This window comes from Larus michahellis, chromosome 1 (assembly GCF_964199755.1).
Source record: "Larus michahellis chromosome 1, bLarMic1.1, whole genome shotgun sequence".
Taxonomy (NCBI): Eukaryota; Metazoa; Chordata; class Aves; order Charadriiformes; family Laridae; genus Larus; species Larus michahellis.
The window spans coordinates 126,608,959-126,630,394 of NC_133896.1; the positions used below are offsets into that span (position 1 = coordinate 126,608,959).

Genomic DNA, 21,436 nt, shown 5'->3' on the forward strand with positions numbered 1-21,436 from the left:
AGGCTCTGCTACGTTGCATCACAAAAAGTATTGTGCTGAAGTATTTTCTCATCTGACTAATGTTTATTTCCCAGTTAATTTTATCTGTTCATCTTCAGGTCTCTGTTCCTCCTGGAGCTTTGGATTGTTGGGTATTTTTGAGTTGTTTAGAAGTCTTACAAAGAATAGAAGGCTGCTGTGATAGGGCTCAAATAGATGCAAATGTTTCCCACACAGTTGGCTTATGGAGCTACGCCACTGAGAAGGTGAGCAAATGATGTGTTGCAGTTGTGGTATTACAGTTTTGAAGTAGACCATTTGTTTCTCTGGAACAGATTTTGCACTTTTTGTTGTGGAATTTAATATGGAGTTTGGTGTATTGTCTTGAGGCTAGTCTAGATGAGACATACAGGTTTATATCCGCTTTTTCCACTGTCAGATGAGGCCTGGGAATAACTCTTTGTCTGTTGTCCACCCACACACTCCCGCTCTCAGTTTGATAATGACTGGCTAATTAAACTCCAGAATGAACTCAGTCCATGCCATGTGAGAGAAGGAGCATGAATTTCAGTTATAGCAGGAGAAGCTGCCCGGATTTGAATGCATTTACCATTATAAATAGAGATTAGAGCAATGCGTTTACATAGTTCGTTATTTCTTCAGTATGTTAGTGTGGTAGTAATAGACCCCTAACTTCGCTAAAGATGTTACTGTTGGTGGCTTGTGAGAGAGGCACATAAGTAATAATTTGCAATTTTTCAGTTACCACCCCTTACCATAAAGTAAAAGTTGTAAAGTGGCCTTTTCAGTTGGGTTAAGCCCCTTCTCTAATTACATTTTTGAAGACCAGCGTAAGCTCATCCACTTGTTTGCATAGCCTGTAGAACATTTTCTATTTATTTTAATCATAGTTTGTTCCTATTTCAGTAGACTTAGGAATCCTGTAAGTGACCCTGGGAGTTCCTTGTCTTATTACAAAAGCATAGAAAGACAATTTCCCCTTGAAGAATTACTGTTTAAAAAAAAAAGGGGGGGAGGAGATCAGCATAAAGGAAACAAAGAATTGTTTAAAGTGGTGATGAGTGCATCACATTCTGCCCATGTTCCTTATGTGTTTCTGTGGAAGGTGCGTACCCGAGTTGGAAATGTCTCTCCCATTCATAGCTCTTCCAACACAAAAGGTCAAGGGAAAAATTTTAGGATAATGAGTAGCAGTAAGGTGGAACAGACTGAATGAAAGAAATTTAGCAACTAGTGGCAAAGTAACAAGGAATTAAAAAAAAAAAAAAAAAAAGTACTAGCCATCCCCATTTTATATGGTGTAAAGTAATATGACAATCTGAGACCTTTTTCCTTTTGTGGGCTTACCATGGTAGTTGATTGAGTTATTCTAAATGAATTAACTAAATGACCAACAGAACTGAACTTCTTTAAGACATTATCCTCTGCTGACTTGCGAGTATCAAGCATACCAGCTGCTGTCTAGAAGGGGTTTTATGGTAGTTGTGTCGTACTGTTTTAACACTGTTAGCTATGCACATAATCTCTTTTTCAAGAAGGTTTTGACCTGAATACAATACTTTGGGTGAATTTGCAAGCTTGTCTTATCAGTGTACTGGAGACTGCCTGCATTTCTTGATTATATAGTTTTGAAAAATACAGACGCAGTTATTAGAAATGATCTTTGGCAATAACTGCCAAACATCTCAAGCTTTGTCCGTGTTTATATGGAAAACCAGAAGGATTTATTCTGATGAGGTGTTATGCATGTAGGGACATGTGTGTCTACACATGTGTTTCAATATTTTTTGAGTCAGTAACTTATATGCAATTAAATTCTTAATAAAATTAATTTCTACTGTGAGAATAACTGTTACTTTTGAAAGGTTCTCTACTTTCTTCCCATGAAGCAATTTTAATACAGATCTTACAAGCAGTATAATATGACAGCAGCAGAAATGTCTTGTATTGTAGGAATGATGTAATAGAATAGAAGGAGTTTTATATTGATTTTGTACCTTATTGAAAACAAACATCTGGTTTCTCTTATAGTTAAAATCTCTTGGTTATCTGTGTGGACTTGTGTCAGAGAAGGGACCCAATTCAGAAGACCTTAACAGAACTGTCGATCTGTTAGCAGGGTTGGGAGCAGAACGCCCTGAAACAGGTATTACCAGGAATGTACGCATTCTATCTAATAACTGACATTGTCTTAAATACGTAGCATAAAAGTACATCAGTAATAGTAATTTCCAAGTATCCCTACATATAAATAAACATTGATACAACTCTCTTATCTCTTATGAGTTCTTTTAGTGTGTGTCTAGTACTTTAAATTATCAATGCGTCTCCTTACTGTTGCAAGCATATGTTTTTCCACTAATGCGCCACTTATCAGCATTCAGGTAAATAGTCCTGAACAGTACTGTTTTTAGTAAAATTTTTAATACTTTCAGACAAGTATTAAAATTATTTGGAAAATAAATGCAGCATCCTTGATCTGATACAAACAGATAACCTGCAACTGGAACTACAAAGTGATATTGTTTGAGTTGAAGTGATATTATTTATTTGAGTGTCTGAATAATCAAATTTATTTACTCCTTGGGGATTTTATCACTCGCAAAGATATTTCTGAAGGGAAGAAGTTAAATATGCTAGAAGAATTAGTATCTGTGAAGCATTAGCTGACAGCCTGATGCTTCACTTGCTCTTGCAGGTCTGATGATGTACACTTCTTAATTCAGTGCTATGGTGCCTGTTGTATTTATTTTAAATGGGGGCTTTTTTCTTCTAGAAATACTGACACCTATTCGGTCAGGCAAAGACTTTTAAGTTGAGCAAGCTGCTTCAGAAAAAAACTTGGTCTTGCTCACAATTTTCCTTTGAAGTACATTGTTTAAAGTAGTAAAATGTCTTTAAGTTACAGTATACTTCTGTCACTCTGATTTATAAATCCAGCAGTGGGGTGCTGTGAGAATATTACTCTTGGCACAATATGGTATTTCAGTACAATTGTGTGTGTTTCTAGGTTGAATAAATGTTATGAAATATTTTGTGGAGAAGTTAGTACAGTTAGTATATTGCTGCTTGCCTTTACCCTGCAACCTTGAACATCACTCGCATGCACGCACACACAGAGAGTTGTGAAACAGCCTTTCTTGATCTTATTCTAGAGCCCGGGGAAGAAACTCGTGATCCGTCTCTGAGTGTTAGTGTTGTTTCCCACACAAAATTAGTTTTCTCTTCACTTTCTACTAGAAGGAAAAAGGAGGGGGAGAGTGTTATTAAAACAGGAATGTATTTGTAAGTGACACCTCTTGATCTGTTTTTTTCTAAAGCAAATGCATCACAGAGCCCTTATAAGAAACTTAAAGAGGCCTTATCATCTGTAGAAGCTTTTGAAAAACACTACTTAGTAAGTATGAATTTTGGTTATTTATAATAGTTTTGTATGTTTACATTATAGGTTGAATAGGGCCAAAGTTTCCAAACCTGCGAAGATAACATCGAGAACGTAAATCTGTATTTCTATATTTTGTTATCAAAGGTTATTGCTTACACACTGAACACAACAAGGCTGATTTGTTTTACAATTGGAGCCTTGTATGGGCCCCAAGTTTCAAGTATTTGTTTTAACTTTAATATTTACAGTTATGAATTAGAGGTTATCATCTGTAAGTATGTATACTTAGTTATTAAAAAAGCCAATGTCATGGTTATCATATTCTGCTGTCCCAAATTCCGAATTAACTGAATCTTACCCAGAAGAATATTGGTGTGTGAATTCAGCTTCCTTTTGAATGGTTCAGACTTGCATCTTGCCGTGGCTGTTAAGTGGTTTAAGTTATACTGTGGAATTTTTCATATAAGCTGTGGGACATCTGTGGATAATAGTTTCTAATGGGGTTCTAATTCCATTAGAATTCTCGTTGTGCTTTAATATGCATGTTTATTTCCTGACAGCTCCCTTATTGAGGAGCCATTGTAATGATCTTTGGGGTCTTTTTATAAAAGATTGCTAAATAAAACAAAAAACCCCAATCCTGACTGTCAAGAGTGTGTTTGGGTTTTGGGGTTTTAGTTTGGTTTTTGGGTTTTTTCTCCCTCAAACAATTTTCCTCTGAAATTTCTTATATTTGCAATACTGCTGTTAAAGTTTTCTGAGGAAAAGTTGGAGGAAAACTGAGCAATTTTTTTTTTAAATCTGAGAACTAGGCAGTACTAGTTTTTATGAAGTTTTATTGAAAGAAAAAGACTCAAAAGATTTTATCTGAAGATACCAGGTTTCATTTTTATACTTTATAAGACTAGTTGGATAGCTGGACCAAAACTAAAATCTTCAGAATTGCTAGCTGCTCTTGCATATTCAGTTCCAACTTGCACCTGAGGATCTCTGCTAAATTCAGCAGTATCATCCTAATTTAAGAAACTAAGTGGGATCTGCAGAGTTTGCCCATGAAAGAATTGTCATTCCTATTTGTATTTGTGACTGCACTTTTATGCAACAGAAAATCAGATATCAGATACGCTATAAAAGATTGTTTTCTATGTAGCTGTCACATAAATATATACAATTTATGTATACCCATAATTTATCCATGTATTCAGTGGAGAAGAACATAGAATTAATTAAAATTTCCAGACACAGCTAAGACAAGTTATTTGCATTTAAAATTTTAATGAGTCTGGAAAGTAAAATGCAGCTTTTCAGACATGTTGAAAGCAAGAAGTGATGAGCTTTTATTACGAGAAGAGGCTTTGTTCTCATTCAATGGCTAGTCTCATGCAACAACTTCAGAATCACTGTCAAATCTTCTACAAGCATGTTGGCTTGTACCTTAATTTTGGGAGAATGTAGCTTTTCATTTGTATGTGTAGCTGGTGTCTAAGACTTCTCAGTGGTTATACTGATCTGTTAAGGAGTGGTCACATAGTCTATGGTAGGGTATTGTTTTGAGTTCTTAAATAAAAAGAGTGATTTTTCTAGGCTGTCCGTAAGAAACAGCAAAAATGGCGTTTGGGAGCTCATTTTATGTCATTTTCCTGCCCCGTAGGAATAGATGCTTTCTGACAGATACTCTGCAAAATATTTAGGCAATTGGAAGCTCTTAAGCAATTTGTTTTGAAGGACAGAGTAGTTCTTAATACACTAAGTGAAGTAGAATGAGCTTCTGTGGAAGGTTGCTGACAGTCAGAAGAGGCTGCAGGTTTCTAAATGTGATGTGAAAAGTTTTTATGTGTCTGGCCAGAGATTAACATACTTGAGGAAAAAATGTTTGGTGGTGGTATACAGTGTGTGTTGTGAGAAAGATTTGTAGCTGTTATTACAACTTAGGGCAAGGTGAGGAAGGTGACATGTAGACAGTGTGGCTGCATTGGAAATTAAATTTAAGACTGACAAACTTCAGTCTGGGATTGCGTAGCTTCAAGCAAAATTCCTTTAAGGCACTCTTGTGAAAATACTTACACCGATTGTAACTTGGCGTTTTGCATTTAATTGTATGATTACATACTGCAAACTTTCATATACTTAATGGTATTTTGTGCAGCTTTAGTGAAAGTATCATGTACCACATTCTGCATGTAGTTGATTTGGTTTTGAAGTATTAGTTGTGAGTCTCTGGGGCAAGCTCTAATATTGTTCTAAATATGTTATGCTGTGGTGCATCCACTACACAATCCTGCAATGATAAACTAATGGCATATAGTCACTGAGAAATAGGTGCTCTCAAAAAGACAGGAGGATTCAAGTGTAAAGAAGTGCTTGAAACTGCATCTCGTCTATTATTTTGGTGGGTTTGAGTTGCCTTATCTAATTTTTAATGGGCTTTTTTCTTCTGCTATTTATAACACAGATATGGGATAATGACCAGCTGTAGAAAAAGTGAAGATGACCTGTTACAAACTGCTCTATATTGTGTGCTGGGGGCAAGGGGAGATCTAAAGTGGCTCGTTCTGGTCTTTTTGTGGTAGTGACTTAGTTACTGGCTATGAGTTTGTGCGAAATACCATATAGCTACTAAAAATATATAAAGCTTATGATAGTTTCTTTTCTTTTAAACAGGATCTGTCCCATGCCACCATTGAAATGTACACAAATATTGGAAGAATTCGCTCAGCTAAGCTTGTGGGAAAGGACTTGGCAGAGTTTTATATGTAAATGAATGTTTGAAATGTCTTAAATGCATTTGCTTTGAAAAGTTTGACCATAATCCTTGAGGAAAATATGCTGTATTTAAAAAGGAATTTTAAAAAGTATTTTTTAAAATGTAAACATACCCTAAGTTTCAGGCTGTATTTCAGCAAAAAAAGAAGAATAAGAACACCGGCAATCTCTTTATATCAAACCCTAATTCCCACCTCATGATTTGGTACTCATACCTTTTAACTGTCCTGTGTTCTTTAGCTTGATCCTTTCTCCTCCTAGGGAGAAAAGGGTAATGGGATGGTGGAGGGAGAAAGAAATAGCTTTGCGTTTATTATGGCTTGCTTTGTAACGTGGCTTCTGACTTGTTTCAAATTTTATAGTTATCTTAACTACAAATCTGTGTGTATGTATCTCAGAAAAGCCAGAAACCATGTTCTTTGGAGAGCAATGAGTTTGATATTTGAGGTTATGATTGCAAAATGTTTGTTTCCCCCACTGTGAAACTTACAGTGATATTATTCCTAATTGCCAAATATATTTTTTGTTTTTATCCCTGCTGTTAAATATCACTAAAGGAACCTCCTGTGTTGGTTTTCCATTTAATTTTATTTTTCTTATTTAGAAGAATTTGGGAGTCCTAAGTGGGTTTTTTTGGGAAAACATGTTTGGGCATGCTTCTCGCCTATCTTCCCTAAAGCAGTCTGATCTTCTAGCTGCAACAGATTCTTCTAAATTAACTTCAGTTTTCATCTGAGGTTTAAAGACTACCATGGAAGTGCTGTGCTGTGCTAAAATGATATTTTCATTGAAGCATTTTCCTGCTTTAAAATTGTTGAGTAAGCATATTTTTAGTTAACTGTCAGAAGCTTCAGATAGCTTTTGTCGCATCGTGGGAGGTAACTTCACCTCACTTGCTCTGACTTGGGATAGATCTATATATGAAGCCTTTCATTGACATGGTATATTTACATAAATTGTAGTTCTGCTTGCTTAAGTGAATCACATAAAGGTAGGCCAATATGTTGATCTGTTACCAGCAAAATAAAGAGCATAATGGTTCACTGCATCTTGTTTTGCATTCATGTGCCCATCACCACTTTTTGAAAATGTGTAGAGAGTTTTCATGGCTGCAAAGGTTCTCATAACACTTTACTTATTTGTATATTTTTAAAGGAGGAAGAAAGGTCCACAGAAGGCAGAAGTCTATCTTCAAGGAGCACTGAAAACTTACCTTGCTGAGGGCTGGGCATTGCTCGTCACACATACGAGAAAACAGTTAGCTGAATGTCAGAAACACCTTGGGCAAATCGAAAAGTATCCTCTAAAAGGTGGAGCCAGAAAAATCAAGACTGGAGAAAATGATACTTCTGGTTGTTTTTTCTCTCTAACTTTTATTTAACAGTAGAGACTGCCAAACATCAGACAGCTGAGTTATTTCTTGTTTCCATTGTTGCTGTTCGTTTGGAGAGGGTTGGGTTATTTATTTTTTAATTTTTATTTTTTTACTATCTGGTTCACTTAAAACCTTTTGCATATGGTTGCTGCTCTCCCTTTTAAGTACGTCTAGGCTCTAGAGAGTGCTGCAACATGGATAATGTGAAGTTTGTCATTAGTTCAGCAGATACTATAGAGGGGTTTTTTTTATGATTCTGTTTGTACATCACTATGTAAGTTTTTCTGTGGTACTGTTTTTTCATTTGGGTAAATATGGCATTATAGTGTCTTCCTATATTAAGGAGCTTAATTTCTGGGGTTTCTTTCTATAACTGCTACCACCTTTTTCCTGTATCTGACCTGGCAAGGACTCTTCTGGTATTTGTAATGGTGGCTTTTTCCACAAGTTAAAACTGAGGCTTGGAAGATGAAAATCTTATGGCTCTGGTGTAGTGTGTTGTGTTTCAATATCTTTTGCTATTATTTATTTTTTATTCCTGGCTTTTATCTCTGCTTCAGAAGGGGAGTGGGAGTTGTTTGCTTTTAAGTTGTGTAAAAGCTCAATCTTCAATGTGTGAATGAAATCTCTGTAAATGCCACATAAATGCTAAGGAATATTTTGAGAGAATGACTTGGCCCAATCCTAACGTTTGACAGGCTTCAAATTCTTCACTTTGATACTCTGCATTATTTTCACACACCAGCTCTATCCACTACAACTATATTTGTTTAAATATGAAATCTGTCTGTGTTGCTGTAGTGTTGCTGTTTTCAAGATGAGAGGGGGGGGTGTGTGTGTGCGTGAAGTCTACTGACTGGCCTTGGGTGTTTTCTTGTATTCTTTTTGGCTTTAGAAGCAGTGCAATTTGAATTCTGCTTTTCATTTTAGCCTTATATGTTGTTGCCTAAATTTGGTAGCCAAGTTAAGTAAATTGGTTCTAATCCGAATTGTTGTGTTATATGCAGGATATCATGTTCTGTAGCAAAATGGCAAATCTTATTATTTTCTTGTGTTTTGGCAGAAGAGTACAGCTTTCATTGGTGCCATAGTTAGACATGGAATTCCTCTAGGTGTTCCAAACGGGGATGGTCAACTGAACAGAGTACTTCCTGCAGGACAGTTCTTGTGGAAATGGCAAGGAAAGACAACTTTTTTTGAATGGTCCTTTTAGCTTTTTTTAAAGTTGTGGGTTTTTTTTTTTTGGTTGTTTTTTTTTTCTTTGCATAAGAAACTCATATTTTAGTCTGTAAGTGACAGTACTAGGAATTTTACTGTAGCTGAAAATCAGTTCAGGTAAATTTGAATTTGTAGTGTATTTTGGGTTTTGTTCTTTTTTGTTTTTTGATTGTTTGTTTAGAACTAGACTTAGACATTGTAAATGTCTGCCTCCTTCGAAAATTCTTACATCACTTTTAAATATTCTCAAATTTTTCTGCTTCAGTGCAAATGCTCTTAAAGAATGAACCAGTAATATTGCAATCTTAGCTAGATACTTAAATGAGCATTTGTATCCTTAGCACTCAAACGTAGAAAGAATGTCTTATGACTTAGTTATGGTAAGTGATGCTGTAACAGCTGGCAGTTTCTCAGCCAAGTAGATTGGAATATAATCAAATACTCAAGTTATTTAGTTCTCAATGTTGGGCAGCGTAATGCAAGACACTGGGTCTTTAACTTGCATGCTGAATTTATCTATTGTCAAATGAATTTTCTATGCTCACTCATCTTTTTAGATGGGGGAAGATTGCACAGGCTAATAATGGATCATATTTTAGTAGGTCTGCAAAAAGTAGAGATTCTGAAACATTCTTAGTTGACAGTAAATCTTCCATTGTTTCTTTTCTAATGGAAGAGTGTGGTGGTGATAAAAGCAGGTCTTGTATTAAAAAAGATCAGAAAAGCAGTACTTGAACTGTCTTGTTTTCAGTCAAATTTCTGAATGTTGTAGGTTTCTATTTCATATTTCCTTAACTTTGTTAGTTATCTTCAAACAAGCAGCCTTTTAGCTGGTGATAAGCACTTAACAGAAGATGAACGCAAAAGCTTTTGCCAAGAAATACTAGATTTTGCCAATCAGCAAGCAGAGAACCAAGGTAAGTCTGGTTCTTAAATACTTAAAACTTAAGCTGCTCTAATCTGATCTTTCCCTAAAAGTAGATTGGAAGGCTTTTTCTGATTGTTTTCATTGCCTTGTGTGTAACTTCTGAACCAACATGGTTCTTTTCTTGTCATCTCCAGAACATTTGTAGAACTTCTGCAATAATTAAGAATAGTCAAAGATGAAAGGGTATTTACCATTTTCATCCTGAATACCACAAAGTCTTTGTTTTCCTTCACTTATCTGTTTCTTTGCTTTGACAGCTCATAATTTATCTTGTGTTGGGTTTTTTCCAAATTCCTAAGTCTGCTCTACACTGCTGGCACACAGATGGCAGCTCTGTGATGATACCTTTTTTGGGTTTGATGTTAGATCTGTTTCCATCCACTTGCACCTTATTATTTTGACCGTCCTACCTCTTATCTTTATTCTTCCTGCTGCTTCAGTAATACCTTGTCCTCAGATATTAATCATAATTCAAATTCATATAGAATAGTTCCTGTAGATCTGAAGACTGCTATTTTTTATGCAGAAGTTTTTCTTGATGAATGGTTGTACCATAAGTAATATATTATTTTAGACTTGTGTGGTGGGTTGACCCTGGCTGGATGCCAGGTGCCCACCAAAGCCACCCTATCGCTCCCCTCCTCAGCTGGACAGGGGAGCGAAGATATAATGAAAGGCTCATGGCTCGAGATAAGGACAGGGGGAGATCACTCGGCAATTACTGTCACAGGCAAAACAGACCTGACTTGAGGGAAATTTAATTTATTTAATTTATTACCAATCAAATCAGAGTAGGATAATGAGAAATAAAAACTAAACTTAAAAACACCTTACCCCCACCCCTCCCTTCTTCCTAGGCTCAACTTTACTCCCAAATTCTCTATCTCCTCCCCCTAGCAGTGCAGGGGGACAGGGAATGGGGCTTCATGCGTGATTTCTGCCTCTCCTTTCCCCTCAGGGGGAGGACTCCTCACACTCTTCCCCTGCTGCAGCGTGGGGTCCCTCCCACAGGAGACAGTCCTCCACAAACTTCTCCAATGTGGGTCCTTCCCATGGGCTGCAGCTCTTCACAAACGGCTCCAGCATGAGTCCCTTCCACGGGGTGCAGTCCTTCAGGAAAAGACCGCTCCAGCGTGCGTCCCCCATGGGGTCACAAGTCCTGCCGGCTACCTGGTCCAGTGTGGGCTCCTCTCTCCATGGGTCCACGGGTCCTACCAGGAGCCTGCTCCAGTGTGGGCCTCCCACAGAATCACAGCCTCCTTTGGGCATCCACCTGCTCCAGCATGGGGTCCACAATGGGCTGCAGGTGGATAGCTGCATAATCTCCATGGGCTGCAGGGGGACAGCCTGCCTCACCATTGTCTTCTCCACAGGCTGCAGGGGAATGAATCTCTGCTCTGGTGCCTGGAGCACCTCCTCCCCCCTCCTTCACTGACCTTGGTGTCTGCAAAGTTGTTTCACATATTCTTTCTCCTCTCTGGCTGCAATTGCGCAGTTTTGTTTTCCCCTTCTTAAATATGTTACCACAGAGGCACTACCACCACCACTGATGGGCTTGGGCTTGGCCAGCAGTGAGTCCATCTTGGAGCCAGTGGGCTTTAGCCGTATTGGACATAGGGGAAGCTTCTAGCAGATTCTCACAGAAACCACCTGTGTAGACCCCTGCTACTAAAACCTTGCCATACAAACACAATACAACTTGCTTCTTAGTTAAGTTTTGGTGCTGTCTCTGTGTTGTTTTTTGGAGTCTAGAAAAGAGAATGAAAAACCCTTGCATGGTAGAGCTGATGGATCAAGGCACTAGTCAGATCATTAGTTTCTTAAACTTGTACTTGCTTTTAATTTATGTACTCTGGGAAATTTGTCACTTTAGGCTACTGTGTTCGTCTAGAATGCTTTATGTAGTAGTGAAATGTTAAACTTCTGAGACACTCTCTTAGTTTATTTGTCTTTAATAGCTTGAGCACTAAAATTGTAGTAATGTAACTTAGAAAAGAAATCTCAGCATCTTTAAGTCTCATTTCTATGCCAGATAAAACTAAAATATGAAAGTACTGATTTATTGTGAAAGGATTCATTGTGAAAAGTTGTTGATCTGTTTAATTCTAGGGGTTAAATTTTTAAGAGAAAAGATTTGCTGGTCTCCAGCAGCACTTCAGAAGAATAAAATCCCTGGTTTTATCTTTCCAGGTCAAAAGGTTATATTGCCTATGCACTCCTTTGCGCAGTTGAAAACTTTACATTTTGACCCTGCAAATGCTGTTGTCCATGTGGGTGGAATGTTGTCTATTGAGTTGACTTTGCTGAGCCAAATGCCCATCCCTGTCCAAGTGGATCAGATTGCCATCCATGTTCACTTCAGCATTGAAAAAAATAGTTACAGAAAAACAGCGGAGTGGCTCACTAAGCACAAAACTTCCAATGGTGTTATCAACTTTCCAAATGAAGTTGCAGGCTTTCCTTTGTCAAGAAACAACTTGCCAGCACTGGAGCTATATGAAATGTATGAACGGAGTCCCTCAGATAACTCTTTGAACACAGCAGGAATTATCTGCAAAAATGTGCACATGCTTCTACGAAGGCAAGAGAGCAGCAGTTCGCTGGATATACCCTCTGGGGTGACTTTAGAAGATGGGGCTCATGTGTTGAAATGCAACAACTTAATACTGGAACCAGGGGTCAATAAAATAACATTCAATACTCAGGTAAGTTTTTATAGTTGAGCGAACATGGCACTCATGAAAGAAGAACTAAAAGCACTGGCTAGGAAGAGCATAGTGCTGGCAAGTGGTACCTCTGTTGCTTCCTGTTATAGCTTGGGTGATGCCATTCCCCTTGTGGCTTTCTTTTTGTTGTTCTAGACCTTAATTTCCCATGAATAAAGGCTGTTGCATTTATGCCAAAATGTACAGGTGACTCTCCTATTTCCAATCATTAGCCACCCTTTCAAAACATGTTTTAAATGTCTTGATTACTGCTGCCAAAAATTAAACTGATAAATTCATACACAAGATAATGTACTGTACTTCGCTGTTGAGCTCATTGAGAGTAATGTTTAAAAATTGTAATGGGAATGGATTTTCTAGTCCTTAGTAAGTGACTGTGTGGTTGATAGCCTGTTCTTCACTGTGGAGGGCGGTAGAATATTTTCTTCACTTGATGCATGTAGTAAACCTACCTGCAAGAAGTATGACAAAGTTAAGCTCAGCTTCAAATATTTGAATTTAGAAGATGTCAGAATTAAGATTGCCCCCATTATTCATCTTGTCTTTTCATTCCTTATGTGATTAAGAACATAAGGATTCTCTGCTACAGGAAGACTAAATCTGCGTGAGCAAACTCCTCAAAACACACTGAAAATAAGAGTGTCATGGCTAAATGCCACCCTCAGGAAATGGATTACAGTCCTGCCTCTGCCATAGTGCGTTGTGTATGAACTCCCTCAATTCCCAGTTTACACATGCACTCTTAAGTCAGCTTAATACACGGAGTAATACTTTTTTCCCTCCCATTCTTCCCCCAGCAAGCTAGCTCCTCTCAGTAATTGCTGAAATATTTAAAGACAGTAGTGCTTATCACTTCTGTTCACATTGCATTACTACTAGATGCATAGTAACTGGAAATCAGCAGGCCTTGAGTACCAGTCCTGTTGCTTGTGGTGTGTGTTTGGGTTTGGTTTTTTTGTTTTTGTTTTTGGGTTTTTTTGTTTGTTTTTTTTTAAACTGGTTAATTTAGTCTGTGGCCTTGTACTTTGCTGTTTTGTGGTTTTTTTCCTTGTTTTAATGAAATGGGGAAAGACATTTACCTGCTGACTTAGTTCTAGCAAGTGAAATGCCAAGCATTCTCAAAAGCAAGACTTCACCATCTTTTTGGTGTTCCAGGAGTGGAAGCATCTGGCTTCAAGTATAATGTTGTTCTGTTGTTTGAGTTTTCTTTTAATACTTTCTATCTCCCTCCCCACCTCTGTAACCTTTCCTAGGGAAGTATTTAGTAGAGTTCAATACTACAATTATGAGCATCAACATAGGGAAAACTTGAGTGAGAAAATGCTGAGAAATTCAGTGCAGCGTCTGAATGATTAATAAGAGATGGGGCAACAGAATGAGGAATGCAACAGGTGTCTCATAACTGCTTAATTTTCTGAGCATTATCCAGCCTGTATACTAGAAAGGATATGGATGCTATGAAGAGATAAAGTATTTTGCAGTCATACATGGTATATCTGCCTGCTAGCTTTGACATTTTCTAATTGGATTAAATTGGCTTTGGTCACTTTTTTAAAACTGATTTTGAAAAAAGAATCTACATATCTGCTTTCGATGACTGAAAATTGATATGATTCTACGATAGCTTGACAGAGCTGCCCAGGAGGTTTCTTTTAGCATCCTTAGCATATTTGAAGTGCTCCACACCTCAGATTTTAACTTCTTTTTTTTTCCCCCTTTTTTTTTTTAATTATTTCTGTCTTGTTGTAGAACTTTGTTTAGAGTGAGGCTTGGTACATGTGCACATGCATATTGTGGAAGCTGTGTGGATAGCAGGTATCTCAAGATGGAAGTTGAGTTCAGGTGCCTGATGATACAATGCGAAATGGCAGTAATGTCATGTGAAAGACCTACTGGCCTGATTCTTTAGGTTTCTCATTCTTTCAAAGGACTGGGGCAAGTTAATGGGATTTGGAGATGTCAGAGGTCTTGGTGGCTGCAAATATGTTTTATGTAAAATAAATTAACATGTATGTAGAAGTGGATTTCAGGTGAAGCAGCCTTACTAGAATAAAGCTGTTCCGAGCAGGCATTTTGGCTTAGTGGGATGAGGACACAATCTGAAACCACCGAAGAAGAGATATGGATGAAAAGCTAGATATAGCTCTGCTTTAAATTTGCCTTGTTCTGCATGCTTCTGGTGGCTATTGGAGACTGGACAGCCTTATACTTATAACTTTCCTTTTTTCCCCAACTTTTCTTTCTTGAAAGAACTTTGTATGGGAAGACTGCTCAGTGTGCATCTCACTTAGTTGTTCAAAGCATGACATCTCTCCTTAAAGGGAAAATCTGAATGTATTATGACTTTTGACAGTGTGTAACTAGCTGACATGATGGAAGCTTCTCTAGACTTGAGCTGCAGTATTTAAAAAAATATTTACTAAAAATCCATTACCTCAGTAGCATACGGTGTTGCTTCTGCTGGATTACATAGCTGGGCAGAGGATAGAAACTGCTGACAACTTGTTTTCTAAATTTTCTTACAGTAATGCTTAATTGCACTGCTTTCACTGAAAGAGGAATGACTGTGCTTCTAAGATGCAGAGGGAGATCTTGGACTGATGATTAGCATTATTTATGTTGAAAGCAATCTTTTAGTATATTTTTTTCAAGCTTTAAGAGAGATCAGAAAGCATTATCTAAATGCTTCAGACCTATATTCCCATCTCATGTTGATGTTTAAAGCATGTAATATATTATGAAAGACTTGACTTGTGCTTTTCTGTTTATAAAGTATTCAAGGGGCAAAATTTAGTTACTTTAATGTCAAAATGCATAATACTGAATTTCAGTCAGGATTTGCTTTGTCAATAACTCTGTAAGCCAGGTTTGAATGTTAAGTCATTAACAGCTTTTCTCTGTAACTTCTAATCTTATTCTTTAGATTTAATTATACCCAGCGTCAATATTTATGTGTTACACTTGGTATGATGGCACACGGAGAAAGAAAACATTTCCCATTCCCTAGCAGTAGTAGCTAAGAGCAAATAGAATCAAGAATAAATATACTAGCAGATGTTACAGAATTGCCTTTTTATAAAGTTATCGAAAAATACCTAGAATCCCATTAGTCAGTGTAAGAGAAGAGTTTGAAATTAAATATGTATGGTTTTTTTTTTTTTGCAAGCATTTACACAGGATGTGGGGTGGGGAGTGTGTGAAATTGGTAGCTTGAGATGAAAGCTGTGCCTTATATAAACGTTGTAGGATTTTTATGAATGTTAGCCAAGTAAGCATTTTGTTGCTTGCTAAAAATAATTTCAGTACTTAATAACTGTAATTATATTTATTATATTTTAATGTATGTGGCACTGGAGGGGGGGGTGGGAGCCAACCAAGTAACAAGACCAAAAGCACCCCAAAATAACCGTTTGACAGCATAGCTACTATAATAATTATTCCGATGATTACTTATGATGTTTTTTCTTGAATCAGCCAGCACTCTAGAGCTTCTATCTTAACGGGGTAAAAGGTGCTCCTTTGTGAAAATCTTGTCACTTAGAGAACAAGTCTTTCATTTTAATTTACAAATGCAAAGAATCTGATAGAAATGAGCTGCGAACATGCTGTTCTTTCGTAGATGTTTTGTTCTAGAAATTTTTCCTAAATCGAAAAATCCATTCAAATGTTTTCTTCAAAGGCCAAAGAACCTGGGACGTACACACTCAGGCAACTGTGCACCTCAGTGGGAAAAGTACAGTTTGTCCTTCTTCATATTTACCCAATTGTGCAGTATGATGTATATTCTCAGGAGCCCCAGCTAAAAGTGGAACCAATGACTGGTAGGTACAGTTGCTATGCTGAAGTTGTTTTGATGATTTCTGTTGTATTCTCGTGGGACTAGATAAAGCTTTTTCTGACTTGAATATTGCTCAGAATTTTTTTTGCCTTACTCTTAATTTTGAGTCTAAAATAAATTCTCACTTTTCAAATTATCCATCAAGTACGCTCTGTCGATGACGGCTAATTTTCAACAACTAATTTTGGTGCTTCGCTCTGAAATATGTAGTGTCACTTTTGAACATGAATTTGAACATGTAGCACTGTCACTTAAATACCAGGTATGATTTGAGCTGGCACACTGATTAGAAGTGAATATTTAGATTTGTAATTGATGGAAGTCCTTACTGGTTAGTTCTGTGACGCTGTGTCTCTTTGGTATTTAAGAGAAATGCGTAAGAACTGGGATTTTTCTACTAGACATGATAATATAAACTTATTGAAATTTAATACCGAATGCATCCATTGGTTTCATGGACAGCTGAGCATTACTTGTTGTAGAGTTTATTAAAGTTTATAAATGGAAGTTAATAGCCATTTTGTTTTCAGGCTATTAACTGAGGCAGTTGAGGAGTTAATATGCATTTTGTGCTATCATTCCAGTTACAGGGCTTGCAATGTGTGGTGAAGGAAGGACAGGCATATTGGGCATTAATCAAGTTAGCTACTCCCATGGAATTGATGGTTGTGATTCAGATGTTTGAGAGCGTGTGTGCATACTAGTATTCTTGTTATCTTGATTATGTAAATACAGCATGTGGGTGTGACTGGCATTGTACATGCAAAAACATAAAGCTGTCTGCAACCTGGAGAATTTAACAATCATCCCAAAGAACTTACTAAGCTTTTTGTTATTTCACTGAATTCTGTGCTGCCAGAGGTACGCAGTATGTGAACCAGCTGCTCTAAGCCATCCAAGAAACTGTGTGTTGAAGCAGCCAGTTTCTCCATACCGATGTATCTGAGCTAGGTTTAATGTGTTGCATAACATCAAAACTCCACACTTTTAAGTTACCCTAATATGTGTGGCAAATTGTCTGGGAATATTACTTACAAGCCTTAACAGTGCATTGTAACCATCTACTGATGAGTACTGTTAACAATTCCCTCTTTCTTCCTCAGATAGCCTTTTGGCTGGCATTCCCCAGAAGGTAAAATTCACGGTGACTACTGGTCACTACAGCATGAAGAATGGCGATACTTTGCAGCTCAGTAACGCGGATGCCATGCCTATTCTGTACCATCCAGAGAGCAAGGCCGTGATCTATTCCAACACCAGAGGTAAGCAATGAAGTAAAAATTAATAGTCTTTGAATGGCTGAGAATTCAGTAATCCTGAAGTAAACCTGTACTTAGAGCATTAAGAACCCTGACACTGCCTTGTTCATAGTCATTATTAAGAAAAATTCTAGGGACTTCAGTGCAAGAAAGGTCTTAAACTTTCACCCTCGAAGTAGTGGTATGAACTTTTCAGCAAACATAGCTGAACAACTTTTACTTTCATTGATGAAATTCAGTAGGCATGGTGAAGCTGCTGCTGAGGTCAGCATCTGTCATGATTTCCAAGTGAATGATGGTGATCTTTTGTTACTATGTGGGCTCTATTTTAACTGGACCATTTTTATTGAGGTAGTTGTAGGTAGGTTTTTACATAGTACTCTATGTAAATGGAGCACTTTCTTTGGATGGCGTTTCATCTAAACAGATCACATCCTAATTCCTTTTTTTCCAACCATAAGTACTATATAGTCTCCTCAGTTGCTCAAACTCAAGCAACTTTTACATAAATGGAAAACAGACTTGATAAAATTAAGAAATAGACTATACAGAGGCATCCCATGTGTAGTATTTTAAAGACAGATGGTGAATGATGACCAAGAATACTGATGCGTGTGTGTTCAGTAAGTTGTAAGTTTGCTTGAAGTGAGATTATGAAACTAAAGAAGTGCGGGACGTTGTAAAAACTTCAATAGGTATCATGTGATGGACTAAAGTAGCTCTTCAGCTAGTTTGAAGCTTGTTATCAAATTGCCCTCTTGGTTCTTTCTTGAACATTGGAAGGGACTGTTACACGGAATGAGGCGGTTATCTTCCTGCAGTTTAAGAAGGATAGGGCGCTAGTGTTGGGAAAGTGTGAACAGCGGTGGTATTTAAGATGTGTGGATTATAGCTCATTTGAAGAGGTTACCGTGGAGTTGCAAAACATGGTTTCCTGTTGCTGTTTTTGCAAACATGGAGGTCTTGCTAGGAAATGGTTATGGCACCACGTATTTTTCTGCAACACTTAGCTTTTTAAGCTAGTTGCATTATGTAGTTACAGATTAAAATGAAAATTGGGAAGGGATAAATGGGTTTTAAAGCTACTTTCTTCCCCCCATTCTACGCAACTGTAGAAAAGATCTCAGAATCATCATTAAGGATTCAGTCTTCTGAAAAGATCACAAGCATCAGTTTGCCAGTGGCTCCTGCATATCACGTGATTGAATTTGAACTAGAAGTCATGTATTTGCCATCAGCCACAGAATCTGCAGCAGAGAAAGAAAATGCTACAAATAAAGAAGTTCACAGAAAAAACAAAGAGAAGCAGAAACAAGACAACTGCATGGCTACTGTTGACCAAAAAGTAAGATGCAATTTAACATTTTTATTATGTGATCTATTTGATCACAGGGGCATACGCTTCACAAAATAGAAGCGGAGGTGATGGAACACTGAAATGATCTCAAAACCATCACCTTTCAAAGTGTTACTCCTTGTTAAAATTGACCAAGTGTGTTGCTGTGTATCCTTGTGTGTGAAGAGTCAGGTAAAAAGGAATGGCTGTAGACTAGCATTGCTAAAATGGGATGTGACGAAAGATTTTTATTTTTTATCTCTGCATATAAAAATATGTTGTTAAATATACATACTTTAAAATTGGAAGAATGGGAGCATTCGCTTCAGGAAAAATTCTTCACTTAAGTGTGCTGCTTCAAGTTAAATCAAATATACCTTAAATACATCTTTTTTTAAATATTTTGAGCTTATGCTTATATATTTAAAGTATTATAAAGACATTTCAGAAATGGATCTTATAGCAATTTATTTGATATTGACCTTCTACCAAATTATTGTATTAAGATGCTATTGGTGTATTATTAGTGTACTCTAATCTTTTCTTTCTTCTATTCCCCTTCTTTTATTTCTAGTCTTCAGAACTGGGTATGTCAGTTTCCACAGGAAAAGCTTCTTTGAGATTTCATATCTCACTCACAGGAAAACAAAAACCTATAGGTTTTGACATACTGATTTTTGGTTTTTAATTTAATTTTTTTTTCGTCTTCATCTTCTGGATGCGTTAGCTGTAGACACTTGCTGAGAAAAGTTTTGCTTAGAAATGAGAAGAAAAGCAAAATTGTTATGCCAAAGACCATTAAGAATAAGAAATTTGTTCCCTTTTTCCTTTAGGTAACCATTGATTGTCCTTGGTCGATTTACTCTACTATTATTGCGTTAACATTCTGCATACCTTTTAATGCCAAGCATTCCTTATTGTCGGCTGGCAAACGGTAATGTACTCATTAATTATTTATTGTTTCTTTCTTCTTACAAAATATGGAGCTGGAGTTTCATAAGTAATGTTTATAGCAGCCTTTTTTTTTTTTTTTTAAGTTGGGCTTCTGTTATCGTACACAGCTTCCCATTGGAAGCTTGTGCATTTCCTCTGGTGTTCTTTCATAACAATAAAACAAATATGTGGTTTCAGCTATTTTTGAAATAAGACCACAAGATAAACCAAGCTAGCCTATTTCTGTGTAGTTACTTGTTGTCATTTAATATGAAAGAGGATGTTTTACAGCCTTGTTTCTACAGACTCGTAAGTACTGAGGAAAAGACTGAAAGAAACAAATATACCTGCCATTCTGGTTTTGCTTCAGCTGTGCACTTTGAAAACCATTTTATGGATGTGTGCTCTTTCAATGTAACTATTCAACTTCTGTTGAACAAACTGTGTCATGTTTTTCAGGAAATATGTGCAAGTCTGTGTCCAGAATTTGTCAGAACTCTGTTTCCAGCTTTCAGACTACAGCCTAAAAAATTCTGCTGACTGTACAGATTTGCAGCTGGTACCTCTGAACCCTGAATCTCAACAGGTAAAAAGATTCACTTGGCAGTTTATGAGCTCGTTGGCAGTTCTGCTAGATGAAACTTCTTTTAGTGAAATTCTTAGCACTTCTGCACATAGATTTTGTAGTAAGTAAGGCTCATAACTGATAGTCAGACCTTTGTAGTCCTGAGTAACTTTGATTCTTAAAGATTTTTAGAAGGCATTTACACCTGTAGATCTCCGATTAAATTCTAAAACTTGCAAAGATTATTAGATAAGTTTTTCAAACTTTCCCATTTGCCTTATGTAAAGCAGTATAACATCACTGTTAACATTTAATTTGTTCATCTTACAGCTGCCATTTGTTATTAGGTTTTAGGAAAAAATCAGGTGGAGACCATTTTCCAATTAAATACTGCTGTAAACTAGTTAAGTTGCAAAACAGTCCCCTTGAGACTTCTTTCAGCCTTTTCTGAACGTGATATTAAATTAGTCATTCTTGGTGCCTAGGGAAAGTATATACAAACATTATTGATATAGAATCATAGAATGGTTTGGGTTGGAAGGGACCTTAAAGATCATCCAGTTCCAACACCCCTGCCGTGGGCAGGGACACCTCCCACTAGATCAGGTTGCTCAGAGCCCCGTCCAGCCTGGCCTTAAAAAATTCCAGGGATGGGGGGCCTTTTACCACCTCTCTGGGCAACCTGTTCCAGTGTCTCACCACCCTCACAGTGAAGAACTTCTTCCTAACGTCCAGTCTGAATCATCCCATCTCTAGTTTTAATCCATTCCCTCTAGTCCTACCATTACCCAACATCCTAAAAAGTCTCTCACCAGCTTTCTTGTAGGCCCCCTTAAGATACTGGTAGGCCGCTATAAGGTCTCCTCGGAGCCTTCTTTTCTGCAGACTGAACAACCCCAACTCCCTCAGTCTGTCCTCATAGGAGAGGTGCTCCAGCCCTCTGATCATCCTCATGGCCCTTCTCTGGACACGTTCCAGCATGTCCATATCTCTCTTGTAGTAGGGGCTCCAGAATTGGACGCAGTACTCCAGGTGGGGTCTCACCAGAGTAGAGGGGGAGAATCACCTCCCTCGACCTGCTGGCCATGCTTCTCCTGATGCAGCCCAGGA

General features: G+C 37.4%; 1 protein-coding gene across 1 annotated transcript in view; it reads left to right on the forward strand.

The window, feature by feature from the left end:
• Positions 1 to 21,436, forward strand: part of TRAPPC10 (trafficking protein particle complex subunit 10) — a 44,794-nt gene that overhangs the window by 18,539 nt on the left and 4,819 nt on the right. Inside the window, exons 8-19 of the mRNA XM_074603164.1 lie at positions 99 to 245; positions 2,032 to 2,146; positions 3,321 to 3,397; positions 6,047 to 6,138; positions 7,304 to 7,444; positions 9,546 to 9,658; positions 11,860 to 12,374; positions 16,075 to 16,216; positions 17,337 to 17,495; positions 18,608 to 18,837; positions 19,662 to 19,762; positions 20,221 to 20,347. Coding sequence (XP_074459265.1) covers positions 99 to 245; positions 2,032 to 2,146; positions 3,321 to 3,397; positions 6,047 to 6,138; positions 7,304 to 7,444; positions 9,546 to 9,658; positions 11,860 to 12,374; positions 16,075 to 16,216; positions 17,337 to 17,495; positions 18,608 to 18,837; positions 19,662 to 19,762; positions 20,221 to 20,347 — 1,959 coding nt within the window. The remainder of the gene's footprint in view (positions 1 to 98; positions 246 to 2,031; positions 2,147 to 3,320; positions 3,398 to 6,046; positions 6,139 to 7,303; positions 7,445 to 9,545; positions 9,659 to 11,859; positions 12,375 to 16,074; positions 16,217 to 17,336; positions 17,496 to 18,607; positions 18,838 to 19,661; positions 19,763 to 20,220; positions 20,348 to 21,436) is intronic.